General features: G+C 35.5%; 1 protein-coding gene across 1 annotated transcript in view; it reads left to right on the forward strand.

The window, feature by feature from the left end:
- Positions 1-16,740, forward strand: part of KMT2C (lysine (K)-specific methyltransferase 2C) — a 187,666-nt gene that overhangs the window by 23,013 nt on the left and 147,913 nt on the right. The window contains exons 5-10 of the mRNA XM_006895137.1: positions 17-121; positions 5,075-5,256; positions 5,501-5,665; positions 6,742-6,851; positions 7,334-7,399; positions 8,590-8,802. Coding sequence (XP_006895199.1) covers positions 17-121; positions 5,075-5,256; positions 5,501-5,665; positions 6,742-6,851; positions 7,334-7,399; positions 8,590-8,802 — 841 coding nt within the window. The remainder of the gene's footprint in view (positions 1-16; positions 122-5,074; positions 5,257-5,500; positions 5,666-6,741; positions 6,852-7,333; positions 7,400-8,589; positions 8,803-16,740) is intronic.

Below are 16,740 nucleotides of genomic sequence, written 5' to 3' on the forward strand. Positions count from 1 at the left end.
TTGTTTTTTATTCCAGGATATGTGTGTGGTGTGTGGGAGCTTTGGCCAAGGAGTAGAGGGAAGATTACTCGCCTGCTCCCAGTGTGGTCAGTGTTACCACCCGTACTGTGTCAGTATTAAGGTAAATACTTTTCCATTAAAAGCACTCATAAAAATTAATGAAGTTTTATATCAACAGTAGCATGTTGTTTTCCTTCTTCAGAGTGAATCAAGCAGTGTTTGTTAGGATTATTATAAATTTGTGACTTAATAAATATTCATCTGATTTGTTTGAAATTAATTTCCAGTTTTATGATTTTAATTATATTGGTTTTTCTAATGTTGTTTTGGAAATGTAAAGATATAAATATATGCATTAAGTTTAAAAGAAAATCTTTATTGTTGATGGTCTGAGGTTTAATTCACTTATTTTGTTTATTTATTAATTTCACATAAAGTATTGGTAAAATTTCTTTAACTCATCTTGTTCCCCTTCCAGTCTTCACCTTCACCCATAATACAAAAAGAACTTTACTCCTTTAGTTGAAAAAGAGAAATTCGTATTTCATGGAATTTACTAAAACATAAGAGAACTAGCAGTTCTCAATTTCATGCGTTTCCTATTATAAACTAATTGAGGAACTTTTAAAAAATTATATCAACGAGTAAATATTTGAGCTAGAGCTTAAATAACTGGCATTTTCTTTTTCCTATGTTCTGACTATACTGCTAATACTATTCGGGCAGTACTGCACTTGGATTTTAAAAACAATGTAGTCATTTGTGAAAAATGACAAATGCTTTAGGAAATACGAAACAACTTGACCTTTTTAAAAGGGGCTTACAGTTTATTCCAGTAAATTAGGAAATGCTTTGAAATATACTAGGGATATGTTGTTTCATCTTTTGCCTTGAAATATTTTCATTTTGCCTTTACTTTTGAACACCGTTTTTGCTAGATATAATGTTGTAAGTTAATTGTTCCCCTTCTGGCTCTCCCCTCAACATTTTAAAGGTGTTGTTCTGTTACCTTCTGGCTTGCATTATTTCTGATGAAATCGGTGATCATTCTTCTTATCTTTGCTTTTCTAGATACAATAAGACAGTTTTTCTCTAGCTGCTTTTAATATATTTTCTCTTTTAACATTGCTTTACAGTATTTTTGTTACATTGTGCCCTGGTTAGGTTTTTATCTTGATTTGTTAGGTTTTTTGGATCAGAGAGTTGATAGTATTGTTATTCAGTTTTGAGTTATTTGAGACCATTATTTCTTAACTTTTTTCCTGTTCCTTAGTTCTTTCTGGAATCTGTTCTATGTATATGTGTAATGACATGATACTATCCTAGAGGTCACTGATGCTTTACAGTTGAGTTTTTTTGTTACAGGTTTTTTTCTCTCTGCTTTAGTTAGGATATTGTCTATTGCAGTCTCCAAGTTCACTTTTCTCATACAATATCTCATCTATCTTTACACCTGTTCTTTGAATATTTCAGTCAGGCATTTTATTATTTATGGTGGTTGTATTTTGTTTTCTAGTTTTAATTTTTGTTCTTTATGTTCTTGTTTTCCTTTAATTCAATTTCTAGTAATAATTTTAAATCATCACTTATTTCTCTCTGTCATTTTTCATGTGTTAACTAATTTTATTAAATTACTATTTCTTCCTTGCACATCTAGTAATTTTCAGTTAGATGGTGAACATTGTATAGTGTGTATTTTGTTTAAATGTCCTTTTAAAATTTTCCAGAGTGGATAGTAGTTAAAGTAACTATGTTGTTGTTGTTGTTGTTGTTTTTGTTATGTGTCGTCGAGTCGCCTGTGAGCCCTAAACTGTGCTCTGTCCTGTGCCAGTCGCACTGTCTGTGACACTCCTATCCCGATTATCCCAGTCACTGAATCAATCCACCTCATAGAGGGGCCTTCCCCTCCTGCGCCATCCCTCCACCCAAGCATGATGTCCTTCTCCAAGGACCGGTCTCTCCTCACAACATGTCCAAAGTATGTTAGATGGAGCCTCAGAATCCTTGCCTCCAAGGAGCCACCCGGTTTAACCCTCTCCAGGACAAATCTATTTGTTTTCCTAGCAGTCCATGGTATTCTCGATACTCTTCTCCAGCACCACAGCTCAAAGGCATCAATTCTCCTTCTATCCTCCTTAGTCATTGTCCAACTCTCTGATGCATAACAAGTGATTGCAAAGACCACGGCCTCTATCAAACGCACCTTAGTCTCCAGAGAGACACCATTGCTCTTCAGTACTTTGGAGACGTCCCTAACAGTAGATTTTCCCATGGCAATGCGCCTTTTAATTTCCTGGCTGCTGGTGCCAAGACTATTGACTGTGGAGCCAAGCAAACTAAAGCTGTGTACAATCTCAGTCTCTTCACCATCCATCCTGATGCTGCCAATTGGACCAGTGGTGAGAATCTTTGTCTTCTTGACATTGAGCCTCAATCCATATTGGAGGCATATAGTATAATTATCGTAGTTATACTATTGTGGCTAGATTGAATCCTTTTCAGAATTTCTTTTTAAGCTTTCTGAAAGGCTTTTCATTCTAACGTGATTGTTCTTAAACTTTTTGATCTTAGAATCCTTTTATACCAAAAAATTGAGACCTCCAAGTGTTTTTACTTATGAGAGTTACATGTATTTTAGAAAATAAAACATCAGATTTTTAAAAGCAACCATATATAAGTACAATGTGTATGACATAAAAATGAAGATGTTATGGAAAACACCACTGTTTAGGTGTGAATTAATGAGAATACCACAAACGAAATTGTAGTGTTGTATCAAATAGTTTTGATCTCACAGATCTACTGAGATCTAAGACTAGTTTAACCTTGTATCTAAGCAGTGGCCTATTTGAGATCTCTAACAAATACACTTCTGTCCTTCTTTTTTATCAGTCTTGATTCTGTGTGACCTCCATTAATCTTAAAAATTCCCATTTGGAGTTCATTTGCCTAGCTATTTGTGTGTATGGTTTAGTGTTCATCCACAGCTTCATGGAAAACTCTGTAAATATCTTGAGTTTTAATCTGTACTGCTCATTTCCTTCCAATGCTCTGTCCTTCAAATTCCAAGTACCTATGTGTCCTAAAATCAGTGAATTCTTTTTATACTGATAGGGTTCTTCTCCCCGTTTGGGCAGTAGTCTGGAAACATCCTCAACAGAAGTCATAGTCCTATACCACCTATTGTCCAGTGTTTGAAAACATTTGTTTTTATTGTAGTTGAAACAGATATGCACTATGACTATAAAATAAGTCTGTCACTACTTTCTCATGGTCCTCTGGATGGAACTTTGAATGGAATATTAGATAGCATCTTACTTGAAAGAGCTCTTGAAAATTAAGATGAAATCAGTAGTTATCTTCAGATCATTCTACCTTTATTTAAATCAGAGGTAGACATATGATGGGCTGTGGACCAAATCAGTTCTTTCTCCTTTTATTATATGTAAATAAGTATTTTGCCTACAAATATGCCCTTATATTTACATATTTATGTAACTGGAACTACAATGGCAAGATGGTTTAATTACGGTAGATCACATAGCCTAGTATGTTTAAAGTCTTGCCCATTACATAAATTGGCCACATTCTGTTCTAACTCACCCTAGGCTTCCTGTGTTAATCTCTGTCTTCCATTTAAATAAATGCTGTATTCTGATTTGATAAAGATCAAATGGCATTAAAAGCTTTATAATGAGTATCACATTTCCCTACCTTACTCTGTTTCCACATCTCAGACCTGCTCATTAAAACAGCATTTCTTTTTTCCCCCCATTATTTCCTCTTATGGTTAGCTTGACAGCGGGTGCTACTTCTTGATCAGTGTTAGATTTTTGTTTTGTTTTGTTTATTGTTATAGAGAAATACAATTTAACTCTTATAAGTACACTCCCTGCCAGTTTCCAATATAGTTATGTATGTAATGTTATTTATGACACTTACTGTCTCTTGGATTCATGATCCTATACTCGCTCATGGCAGTGACTTCTAGATCTGTTGCTTACCTTTCATCCTTTAAATTTCCCTTGACTGTTGTCTTTATAGCACTCCATGTGCTTTTTGATATGAAATCTCCATTTTTGTTACACATTTCTTTAGCTACTAGAAGGAGTTTATGGTATCTGAATTTTGAGTCTTTGTGTGTCTTAAAAGGTATTCTACCCTTAAATTTAATTTGGTTGATTGTTTAGCTAAGAATAGTACTTTGAATGGGTAGTTTCCTATATGATATGGCTACCTTGAGGAACACTATGGATGTTTTTAGCTTGTCTACTGCCTTAGACCCTTGAGGAAGAGGAAAATAAACAGATTGGATATCAGAAGTCCTACCTTCATATTTCACAATCTTTTTTTAAAATTTTATTATTTTTTGTGTGTGTACCGTTGAATCAGATCCACCTGGTACAGGAGATTGTCCCTTCTCCAGCAGAGTACCTGTCTGGTGGATTCGAACCAAGCCTTTGAGATTGCAGTACACCTTCTTGCCACTAGGCCACCAGAACTCCCTAATAGTTCACAATCTTAAAAGCATAAAATGTTCTTGAGATTCACTTTTTTCACTTTGCAAAATAAAAATGTTCTAGAAAAAATTTATTAGGGTGAATGCATATTTCACCTTAATTTTTTTTCCCTATGGTATATGTTGTTTTTACTGTACAAGTCTTTATGCCATGTACAACATTTCAAAAGCATGAAATTTGTGGGAATGTAGATGGAAACCAGGTTGGCATATTTTCAGGTATTTAAAGTAACAGGGCATTTTACTTCGTTATATATCAGTCACCTGCACACGTTATACATCAGTCACATCCACAGCATAGGATGTTTACCTCACATGTTAAAGAGGTACTAAAATACCTATAACTATCATTCACCTCAATATATAGAGTCTTCAAAATGTATCAGTATCACACACTTATAGGTCTTGAATAAATACTAGTTGTTCTTCTGCTTTAGGTACTTAAGTAACATATAATTAAATAGTATAATTGATTATATAAATAGTATAATTGATTATGTAAAATGAAGTATCACTTGAAGTATAAGTCACATGGATTGGTTGTTTCTTTTACAGATCACCAAAGTTGTACTTAGCAAAGGTTGGCGGTGTCTTGAGTGCACTGTTTGTGAAGCCTGTGGGAAGGCTACAGATCCAGGAAGACTCCTTCTTTGTGATGATTGTGACATAAGTTATCACACCTACTGCCTAGACCCTCCACTGCAGACAGTTCCCAAAGGAGGCTGGAAGTGCAAATGGTACTCGAGATTTTACATTTCCATTGTCCCTAAAGTTCAGCCTTTCCCACATGACTTAGTTCTTAAAAATTAGTTACATTTGTTTAATTGTATAAAACATGTTTAAGGTAGCTATTATTACTAAGCAGAAAATCAAGTATGCATTGAAGTTAATGCTCTCCTGTTTTGTTCATAGGTAGCCTCTTAAATTCCGTGAACTAAGTAATTAGGTACATTAAAAATTTTTGGGGTGGTTATATTTCAGGTGTGTTTGGTGCAGACACTGTGGAGCAACATCTCCTGGTCTGAGGTGTGAATGGCAAAATAATTACTCACAGTGTGCTCCTTGTGCAAGCCTATCCTCATGCCCGGTCTGCTGCCGAAACTATCGAGAAGAAGATCTTATCCTGCAATGTAGACAGTGTGATAGGTATTGTTCTAGTTTTATTTATTTTCATCTTTTGCAAACTTTTCTCTTACTAATGTAGCAAAAGAAAATTGGAACATAACTTTACTAGGCCATAAAATTAAAATTTATCATTTTCCAAGTTTTTATTTGAGGAAAAATCTTAAAGAGAAATTACTTCTTTTGAATTCTTAATTTCAGACCTTAAATTTTTAAGGAGGAGCTTTTTGAGAATTTTTTTAATCTTTTGAAATTACAAGCAGAGTTACTGCTTGAATATAACAGGTCTGGTGGTGTAGTCCCTACAGAGTTGTGTGGCTAACACAAAAGCATGTCTGAACCTCTTTGGTGGCTAAGATCCACTAGCAACTCTGAAGGAGAAACATACATAGTCCTCCTGTTTGGCTTACAGCCTGTGAAAACCTACAGGAGAGTTGGCTGTCATTTTTTTGTAATGGTCACTACATTCCCGTTCCTGCTTTCCAGAGTGATACACGTGTGGCTTCAGATATTGATATTGTTCTACTTGGAGTCAGTGGAACCTTACAGTGCTTTGCTACAGTTAAACTCTGTACATATATTATTTATTAGCAGTGTTATTTCATAAGGATTCTCACAACTTTGCCTATAAATTATTTGTTCCCAGACAAGACAACTGCTAAACTTTACTTCCCAGTTACTCTTTAACATCACTTAAATGAGTTACTTCTATTCTAAAGTAGATTCAACATGTAAACTATACATACTATGCCATTTACTAGTCTCTTTGTCATAACTATATCTTGCTGTCTGTTACATGCTTAATTTGTGGTCATGAAACCATTCTCTCATCCTCTTTATGTCATTTTCTTTTGCTTCCTACCTAGTACCTGTTTTTATTTTCCTCCCCTCTCCTCATCTCTTCAGAAATTTTATGTGGGTCAGTAGGGTGGGGAAAATACCTTTTTTGATTTATATATGAAGTTATATATGAGTTAGATATGAAGTACCATGAGGTTTTAGGAGCTTTAAATTTGAACTCCATCAACAATTACAGTTTTTAGAAAGAAACCTGTCTCAATGTATTCCTCTTTCTGAATGTACAAATATGTTCTTTTTAGATGGATGCATGCAGTTTGTCAAAATTTAAGTACTGAGGAGGAAGTGGAAAATGTAGCAGACATTGGTTTTGACTGTAGCATGTGCAGACCCTACATACCGACATCAAATGGTAAGGGAAGAACTCAGCAGCATCCATTCATTGGTGCTCCACAGACACCTTGCTGTCTATCACCATGAAGGCTCTTCAGTCTGGTACTATTTTTGACAATTATTTTACAAAAACTAAGATACCGTGTTAAAAAAAATCCATTCTTAGTACCTCAACTTTATATTAAAACCATTTACAGAAGTAAATGAAGCATCCATTTTAAATATAAGATATTTTGCTTCCAAGAAACATTATCTTGTTTTATTAGCAGTATTTTATATTGCATAATCCTGTGCATAATTAAGTACAGTGATTGTTTATCTTTGCCAGTTTTTCTCTATAACTTGGTATTTTTCTTTACTGTTACTTCTTGTAAAGACAGCTTTTAGCCATCAAACAATTATTTTCATGAAATGAGGTAAAGAAATGGAATTTTCACTTATGTGTTCATCTTTAAATATATTTCACTTCTTTTAAAAAAATTAACTTTTTTTCCATTTCAGTGCCTTCCTCAGACTGCTGTGATTCTTCACTTATAGCACAAATTGTCACAAAAGTAAAAGAGCTAGGTAAAATCTGAAATGCTTTACTTGATTATTCTTTCCAAAAAGTGTATAAATGGTTCATTTTTCTATAACTGAATTACCTCTCTATTATATGAAGCATGCTTTTACCCTGTATATCTTCATTCCATATACAATATAAGTCTTGTTCAGTTTTAGTGGAGTAATAGTCCTATAACCCTACGGAAATTGGAATAAAAGAGTAACTTAAAATAACCATTAATGCTACTTACTTTGACTTCATATATATTACTAAGTTTGTTAGATAGCAAAAAAACTAATACGTAGTAAGCAAGCAGACAGATTCTTTCAGAATGGATTCGGTGTGTTATTTTGTGAAACTGTCAACCTTGATCAATAATTAAATGTGGTACTTTTAGTAACCTGCTTTTACTGATAGCATTTGATGTAAGAACTTTTAGGTAATATAGAAATTATCCTAATGACATTTAAATGTAGCCTTAAACATTTAAAACCTAAATATGCAGAAATTCTAATTATTATTCATTTTCGCCTCCTTATAAGTAATTATATTGATAATTTGATTTTCAGATTGATGTCTGGAATATTTTTATTTCAGTTACATAATTTCATTGAGCTCTGGTGACCTAGTCCGTAGGACATTGATCTCCTCTAACCACTGCTCTGGCAGTTCTAATCCACCAGTGACTCTGCAGGAGAAACACGGCAGTCTTCTGCCGTGTGATTTACATAGCCTCTCAAAGCCTACTGGAAGTTCAGCTATGAGTCAGTTCCAACACAGCACCAGTACATTTCAGGTTTTTTTGAGTTACGTAAATTAAGTCTAATCTTTTGATCTGAAAGAATATTGTAGTAAAAGGACTCCTGGTAGATTAGCTAATGCATTAATTTTTTCTTCATTTCTTCCCCCCCCCATCCTTGTATTACTATAAAATAATATAAATACCAGTAGCATGATTTTTTTTTTAGAAAAAACATTTTTTGGTTTATAATGTAAGAAAATTTGGCCATTCAATTTAGTCTTTTTTTTAGTTGTGTACTATCAGGCATTACGCACACGTAATTGTTTAAATAATTAATTCTTCAGTGTCAAGTTAAGGATAACTGCTTTGTAAGTCACATTCCTTTAATATGAGGATTTTGAAATTCTGATTAAGTTATTAATTTTAAAATAAAAGTTCTCATTTGTATTTTTGGGATCCTGTAATTTTTAGATCCACCCAAAACCTACACCCAGGATGGTGTGTGCTTGACCGAATCAGGGATGACCCAGTTACAGAGTCTCACAGTTACAGTTCCAAGAAGAAAACGATCCAAACCAAAGTTAAAATTGAAGATTATCAATCAGAATAGTGTGGCTGTCCTTCAGACCCCTCCAGACATCCAGTCAGAGCATTCAAGGGATGGCGAGATGGATGATAGTAGAGGTAATACGGATTTCTTTTCTCTGGACTGTGTTTGTAAGAATTAAAGTATATAAAACAGCTTTCTAAATGTTTTCTTAATTCCAAGGTAAATTAAGCTGACCTACGCAACCTTAAATTAATAATTCTTCTTTTTAAATGAATGGTGCCTTTTCAGGTTTCTTGCTCTCATGCATCCTTTTAGATTACCCTCACCTTTCAGAGGTCTTTAGGAGCACTATATCATTAAAGTGGGGAAATTCAGTATGTATTATGCTGGGAACCAGTATAAACCTTCTCAAATACTGTGGGATTTTGGATGCCATGTTTATCAGAGATTGAAATTTTCAGATTCTAACACTGTGATAAAACTGATTGGCTTGGAACTTTCTTTTACTGTCAAAAGATTAAAAAAAATGCTTACTAGTCTTTTTTTTTTTCCTATAATTATATTTTATTAATTTTCATAAACATTTACAGAGATTTTGGGCCTCCACTCATTCATTGTTGCACTATTCTCTCTACCCTCCTCCCAGTTTGTTCTTGTCCAAATGCCACAGTGCTTGTCAAAGCCGCTTACTAGTCTTATTAATTGGAAATTTCATATAATCTCATGGTAGTTTCCACATAAAGGATAATAAAATAGTGTTACACTGAAGATATATACAACTGTCAGTTTGCCTTAGAAATAACTATAATTCTGGAAATGGGAAAAAACCCTCTTGTTTATCTTTGAGATTAAGTTTATATTCTCAGTGATTAATTGTAGATGGGTTGTATACTTTGTAAAATCATACTATATTTCAATAAATATTTCACCTTTAGATGACAAAATCATTTTAATAAAAATATTTGATCCAAATGAGCGAGCTCCATTGTTGAAAAGAAAATTGTTGCCTTGTTATTTTGTTTAGGATTTGTTGGGTTTTGTTTTTCTTTTTAGAGTGCATTTTGTTTAATTTTTGGATTGGATCTTTCCTCTTACTTAACCAAAGTGGAGTCAGAAATTATTTTATTCTCCTAAGGAACCTGGTGGTGTGGTATAAGTACTTAGCTGTTCATCTTTAAGGTTGAACCCATACAGCAGTGCTGTGAGAGGAAAGAGCTAAGAGTCAGTTCCTGTAACAACCTAGAAAATGCTCTGGTGTCCTTCTCTTCTACCGTAGGTAGTGGATCACTAAGTTATAATTACTTGACAGCATTCACCACCAACAACTAGTATTTATTAAATGCTGCAGTGTTAGGAATTACATTAGTGAAAAGAGAAAATTCTCTGCTAGCTCACTGAGATATTAACATTATTAAGTAAGAATATGAAAATAATGCAATAATACAATAAATGAATTCATTTTCATGTATCTCACAACTACTATGGGAGAGAAGCATCAAAAAAGGGAGTTGTGGGTGCAGATGGTGGTGAGGGGAATCAGATAAAATGGGATGGTGGGGATAGACTTGCTGTAGAAGGCAGTCATTCATCTATTTGAGCATAGATTTTAAAGAATTGAGCACTTGAGGATCTGGGGAAGAGTATCCCAGATGATGTTGTTGTTATGTACCATCGAGTCACCTGCGACTCATAGCGACCCTATGTACAACAGCCCTAAACTCCGCTCTGTCCTGTGCCAATCGCACTGTCTCTGACACTCCCATCCCAATTATCCCAGTCACTGAATCAATCCACCTCATAGAGGGCCTTCCTCTCCTGCGCTGTCCCTCCACCCTCCCAAGCATGATGTCCCTCTCCAAGGACCGGTCTCTCCTCACAACATGTCCAAAGTAAGTTAGACGGAGCCTCAGTATCCTTGCCTCCAAGGAGCCACCCGGTTTAACCCTCTCCAGGACAAATCTGTTTGTTTTCCTAACAGTCCATGGTATTCTCAATACTCTTCTCCAGCACCACAGCTCAAAGGCATCAATTCTCCTTCTATCCTCCTTGGTCATTGTCCAACTCTCTGATGCATAACAAGTGATTGCAATAACCATGGCCTGTATCAGACCCACCTTAGTCTCCAAAGAGATACCATTGCTCTTCAGCACTTTGGAGAGGTCCCTAACAGCAGACTTTCCCATGGCAATGCGCCTTTTAATTTCCTGGCTGCTGGTGCCAAGACTGTTGCCTATGGAGCCACGCAAACTAAAGCTGTGTACAATCTCAATCTCTTCACCATCCATCCTGATGCTGCCGATTGGTCCAGTGGTGAGAATCTTTGTCTTCTTGACATTGAGCCTCAATCCATATTGTAGGCTGCAGTCCTTGACACTCTGCAGCAGGCGCTTCAGGTCCTCCTCAGTTTCAGCAAGCAGGGTTGTGTCATCCGCATAACACAGATTGTTGATAAATCGTCCACCAATCTTGACCCCACATTTCTCCTCATAGAGCCCAGCCTCCTGGATAATCTGTTCTGCATATAGGTTGAAAAGGTATGGAGATAGGACGCATCCCTGTCGTACGCCCTTCCCAATTTTGAACCATGCAGTGTTCCTTTGCTCTGTTCTGACGACTGCCTCCTGGTCCAAGTATAAGTTTCGCATTAGAACGATCATGTGTTCTGGGATTCCCATTCTTCTCAGAGTCAGCCACAGTTTGTTATGATCTACACACTCAAATGCCTTTGCATAGTCAATGAAACACAGATAGACATTCCTCTGGTATTCCCTGCTTTCAGCCAAGATCCAGCTAACATCAGCTACAATAGATAGTATAAGTAAATCAGGGAAAGATGTGGATGGAAATGTGTGTATCATGCTTAAGTGTTCTTTTGAGTGAACTAAGGTAGTTGAGCAGTAGGTAGCTCAGTAAATCAAGTAAAAGACAAGAAGTCTGTGCGTTCTTATTGTTTACCTTCAGCCAGAATTGACCCATAGCTGACCCTCCAGCGGGTTTTCAGAGGTAGTTAGTCACATGGGAGGAGATTGCCCACTTTTCTCCACAGAGTAGCTGGTGAATTTGAATAGTGTGCCTTTGGGATTGCCTCACACCTTCTTACCACTAGGCCACCAGAGCACCCTCAGGCTGTGCCAAAGAAGTTGAATTTCTTTTCCATTGATAGCTCATTGGGGGTTTCTGAAAAGAAATTTGGTGTGATATTTATTTGTATTTTTTAAAGAATACTGTTATATCTACAGTATAATATAATATGCAGATAATAGCTGTGGCAAGTGAATCTGATAGAAGGCTATTACATTAATCTATTTGAAAGGTAGTTTTGGCTTGAAAAGGACATGTCTTTTAAATGTTCCTGATAACATACATTCATGTTTATTTTGAAGTACTACGTTTTGAGTCTTTGTGGTGGGAGAAATGCTTTCTGATGCTTGTCTGTAACCAGTGTTCAAGTAACAGTTGACAGAGACTTTGGTTTGAGACCGGTGAGGAGGAATCTGTATTACTCAGTGTGCCAAATAATTCTAGTCTTTGAGGATGGTAGAAAAAATTTGAAGAAGTGTTGTATCATAAATTTTACAACTGCCATGTGTCAAAAAATTTGAAAGGTAACTTGATAATATATACTATTTCTCAAATTATGAGATCATAGATCTTTTAAAAGAGAAACAAAATGTAAAACATTTCCCTGGCTAATGTCCTGTGGAGCAGTGCTATGAAATACAGTTTGTGCTGAATTTCATATTCCCATACTGATACTTACCAAGATACATGAAAATATCCTTATACTTGCTTGGTTTCCATTTTTACAGTAAAATAGTCCACATTTAATTGCCCTGTTTTTCACATTGTCTTTTATGATAAATATGATGGGAAGGAAGATGATTGCTGTTTAGTATGCTGTTTTGGTTTTTTTTTTGAGTGGTAGTGTTTTGTTTCTGGTGTTTTTTTTTAGTCAAGGAGTACCACATTTTGCTCCCCTAAGACTGTATTGAACCATATGTTTAAAATTAATTTTATGTCATATAAATATGCCTGTTTTCAGAGAAATTACAGAAAATAGCCCTAAAAATATATGATCTTTGTTAAGATGTCCTATGAATTCTAATACACTACCCTCATCTTCCAAAGTGCTTTTTTTTCTGCTACTTTATATAAAGTTTTGCCAAGTTTTATGAAATTTCACTGACATGTAAGTATTCGTTACTGTTGCCTTTTGTTATCATTAAGTTTGTCTTTGGGAGTTGAAAATAGTACATTCAAACTTAAAAAATATTTTTTATATATAAATATAAAAAATCTACAAATCATGAATATGTATCTGACAGTGAAAATAAAACTAGGTAGGAGTAATGGGAGATCTCATTCTGGTGACCTCTTCCTTATGCCATCCCTCCTCTTCTGATGTTATTATTCTCAGTCCCCTCAGCTGTGTAAGATTTTTAGACAGATTGTTACATTCACCTAGTTCTAGATTGAGAAATTATTTAAAAAGTTAAAATTATCTTCTCTGTCTTTTACTCATGCCCTTAGTTCATTTTACCAAGCACAACTACTTCTTTGTATGTCCTCCCAGACACTTTTTTTAACATCTCTAAGAAACTGAACATATATTACACTTTCCTTCATTTTCTATGAAATAGAAATATATTCCTTTAGATATAGTGCTTTCGATTTAAATAAGTAATTTTATCAGTCTTCTTTCCTATTAGTAGACCTTTGAGGTTTTTTTCCCTGGTTTTCTGAGTCTTTATTATTAATGGCTTAACAAAGCTGAGTCTGAACTGTACATTCCTGGCTGAATCAAAGGATATCTGCATTTATAGCAGTTTTTACAGGTTTTAATATGAAAAGCATGCATGATTCAGGGGTGGGGAAAAGGTTCAGAGAGTTCAAAAAGTAAATGAAACATTAGTCTTCTCCCAGCCATCCAGTTCCTATTCATTTGGACAGCCAGAGTAATCTTTCAGAGATTTTTTTTTTATCCATACACAGATGTGTATTGATGAGATAATTTTTCATTGTTAGTAGTATGTTTTCTTTCATTGCAGTCTATGGGAAACCAAAAGTTCTTGTTATGATGTTTGCTGAAGAAGACCTTAGCCTTCAGTGATATCAGCTGTGTTGGGGCCACTGTCCATGCCCTGGTAAAGCAGTGATTAAGTGTGCATCTGCTAACCAAAAGATTAGTCCTTTGAATCCACCAGCAGATCTGTGAAAGATGTAGCAGATTGCCTCTGTAGAGATTTACAACCTTGACAACTCTGTGAAGCAGTTCAAACTTAAAGACTGTCTCTGTTGGAATGTAATAGAAAATATATGTATATTTATTATAAAAAAGATATAATAAACTTCACTTGCCATTGAGTCAGAACTGATTTGTAACTGGTTCTCCTTTAGTTTTCTGAACTGTAAACCACCTGAGAGGAAATTGCCCATCTTTGTCCTGAAGAGCCCCTAGTGGGTTCCAGCCAACAAAGAGGCATGTCCTTTGAGTTAGCTGTTCAGTTCCCTATGGACTATACCACCTGAGCTCCCTAATACATAATATTAAATTTGGGATCGACTTGGTGACACCAGATTTAGAATAGGGTTTTATTCCCAAATATTGACTTAATGATATCATTATGAATTGACCAGTTAAATTGGCTTTATTGGTTTGTACTATCCCTGTGAAAATATTCATATAATAGATTTTGCACCATCTTAAGCTGTGAATTTTTGTTTTGTTTTTAATTGTAAAATGTATGGGGATTCTACGGGGTATGGAGTAGGAGCTGAAGGTTGAGGATGGATAGGGAGGAAATCATAGGGTTGCACAATTTGATGAATGGAGGGAGTGGGTAAAGGAAATGAGAGTATCTGACAGGGACCAGAAAAGACAGGGTAATGGTGGGCATAGTCCAATGGTGGTGATTATTTATTTTACGAAGAGATTGTCTTTTTCATTTGTTGGTTTCTCATTTGGGAATAGGAGCATAGACTCTCTGGCTTCTTCATGCTGAATAGGGGCATTGAGATGAAGGGGAGGGAGAGCCTACTTTAACACTTTACTGGTGGTCTTTAGTTGAAGCTGCATGCCTTCTTGTTGATTTAGAAGATACGTTCATGACATTTTCTGCCCTCTGGACTGCAAAGTGTTTACATGAGTGAGTCCAGTGGGAGTGGCTAGCTGGACTTAAGAGGCTCCGTCTACCCTTGCTTCCTTAGGCAGTTATATTTCCCTGTTGTCTTTGGAACTGGGCTCAGGGTTCAGGTTACCTATATCTTTCGAAAGGAAGCAGACCTAAAGAGAACAAACTTAAAAATTAGAGAGAAAAGGGCTTTGCGGTGATACTTACAGGGGCACTGGAGTAGGAGATGGAGGAAAGTTACTTAGATAAAGTTCCTCATACACATCAGGTGGGTCTCTCCAGAGGCTGGGCAGCTCTCCTCCCTCAAAGCTCTTCTGAGGTCTGGACCTGTGCCCTACTGTAGACCACGGTCAAGGTCAGCACTTCCGTTTCTAGAGCCGCCATCATTGTCTCCTTCCTCTCTGCCACGTGGTCTAATTGTAACTTAAAGTAGGTATTATTACTTTCCATTTCCACTAATGAAGAAGGGGCTTCCAGAGTGGTGAACAGACCCACCCAAGGTTGAAAATGTTATAAAGGCAGTAAAACAAGGATCAAACCAAGGTTATCTGAAGGCAGGCTGTGAGGTGGTAAGCTCTGTGGATCAACCATCTTTCGTCTTCCTCTGCAAGCAAAATCCTGCTGAGAGTCATTTTCAAAATGGCCAGAGGAGTACATTCAGGCCACATGCAGGGCACTTCCACCCGCCAACTGGCTGTGGATTTTTTTGTGAACGTGCTTAATTTCAGGTCTCACCACTGTCCTGGAGAACATCTTCTATTTGGTCTGTGTTTGTTCCCTATGATTGCTTGCATTTCAGTTTTGTCACCAAGTGGAGAATGTCATCTGGTTTCCTGAGAGAATGTATGTGAGATAGATTTTTAGGTATTATATACTTCCTTTTCTTAAAAAAGAAAAAATTATTTGTGTGAAAGTCTACAAATTACTGATTTCTCTTAACACCAAGCGCTTAGACATTTTGGTTTGCAACATAAATTGTCATTGATTATTTTAATTTTGAAATATTATATATTTCTGAAAATGTTTTCATTTTACCCTGATTTTTCCACATTAGAATTAAATAAACAAAGAAAAATCAGTTCACCAGACTGAAATGAGACTACCAAAAGCTTTAGTCCATAACTAAGAACAACTATAAACAAGGAATAAGTAGTATAATTTCAGAGTATCCAAATGGAAAGGAAATTGATTTCAAGATAGAGTGAACTGTTTTACACTTGGAAATAAAACAGTCATTGTTAGCATGTCCTCCATGAAAATTAGTAGACACATTGAAAGGAAAAAGAAGAAATTCATAAAAACTTACTAAACATTAGAACAACAGAAGTGATACAAACAATATAAATGCAACAGAGAAAAGTAGATGGAACAAAGAAATTGACACAAAGAGTATAGTAGAATAATAGCAATAAAACCCTATTGATAGTTAATGTGAATGGAGTAAGTGAACCAGTCAAGGAAAAAAAGAATAGTAGAATGGATAAGAAAAATTAATCAGCATAATGGCCACAAAAGATGTACGTTAGAACCAAGGACAAAAATTGATGAAAAATCAAAGAGTAAAATAAATATATATCAAAAAATTAGTAGGAGTAGCAATATTAATGTCTTATAAAATACAAGTCAAAAACTAGCATCTAGCATAAGATGAAAGGAAGGACATCATTATATTCGCTGAACAAGAAGACATAACTAGGCACCAATATCTTTGCACCAAATTCTAAGCTGGCAGAAAGCCACCAAATGATAGACCCCCAAAATATATAAATCATACTTTTGTTATGAACAGTAATTTTCCCCTCCATTGTTTCTAATCTCATTTAAGAACCTGCATTTAATAAGTCCATTGTCATTCATCATTCATGTTTTCATTTTAAAATTTAACTTTCTGTGTTGTCTTTTTGCGGGTTTATTATTGTCACCCACTGTCTTAATCCAAAA

Source organism: Elephantulus edwardii, unplaced genomic scaffold (assembly GCF_000299155.1).
Source record: "Elephantulus edwardii isolate Elephantulus edwardi_28Jun2011 unplaced genomic scaffold, EleEdw1.0 scaffold00161, whole genome shotgun sequence".
NCBI lineage: Eukaryota > Metazoa > Chordata > Mammalia > Macroscelidea > Macroscelididae > Elephantulus > Elephantulus edwardii.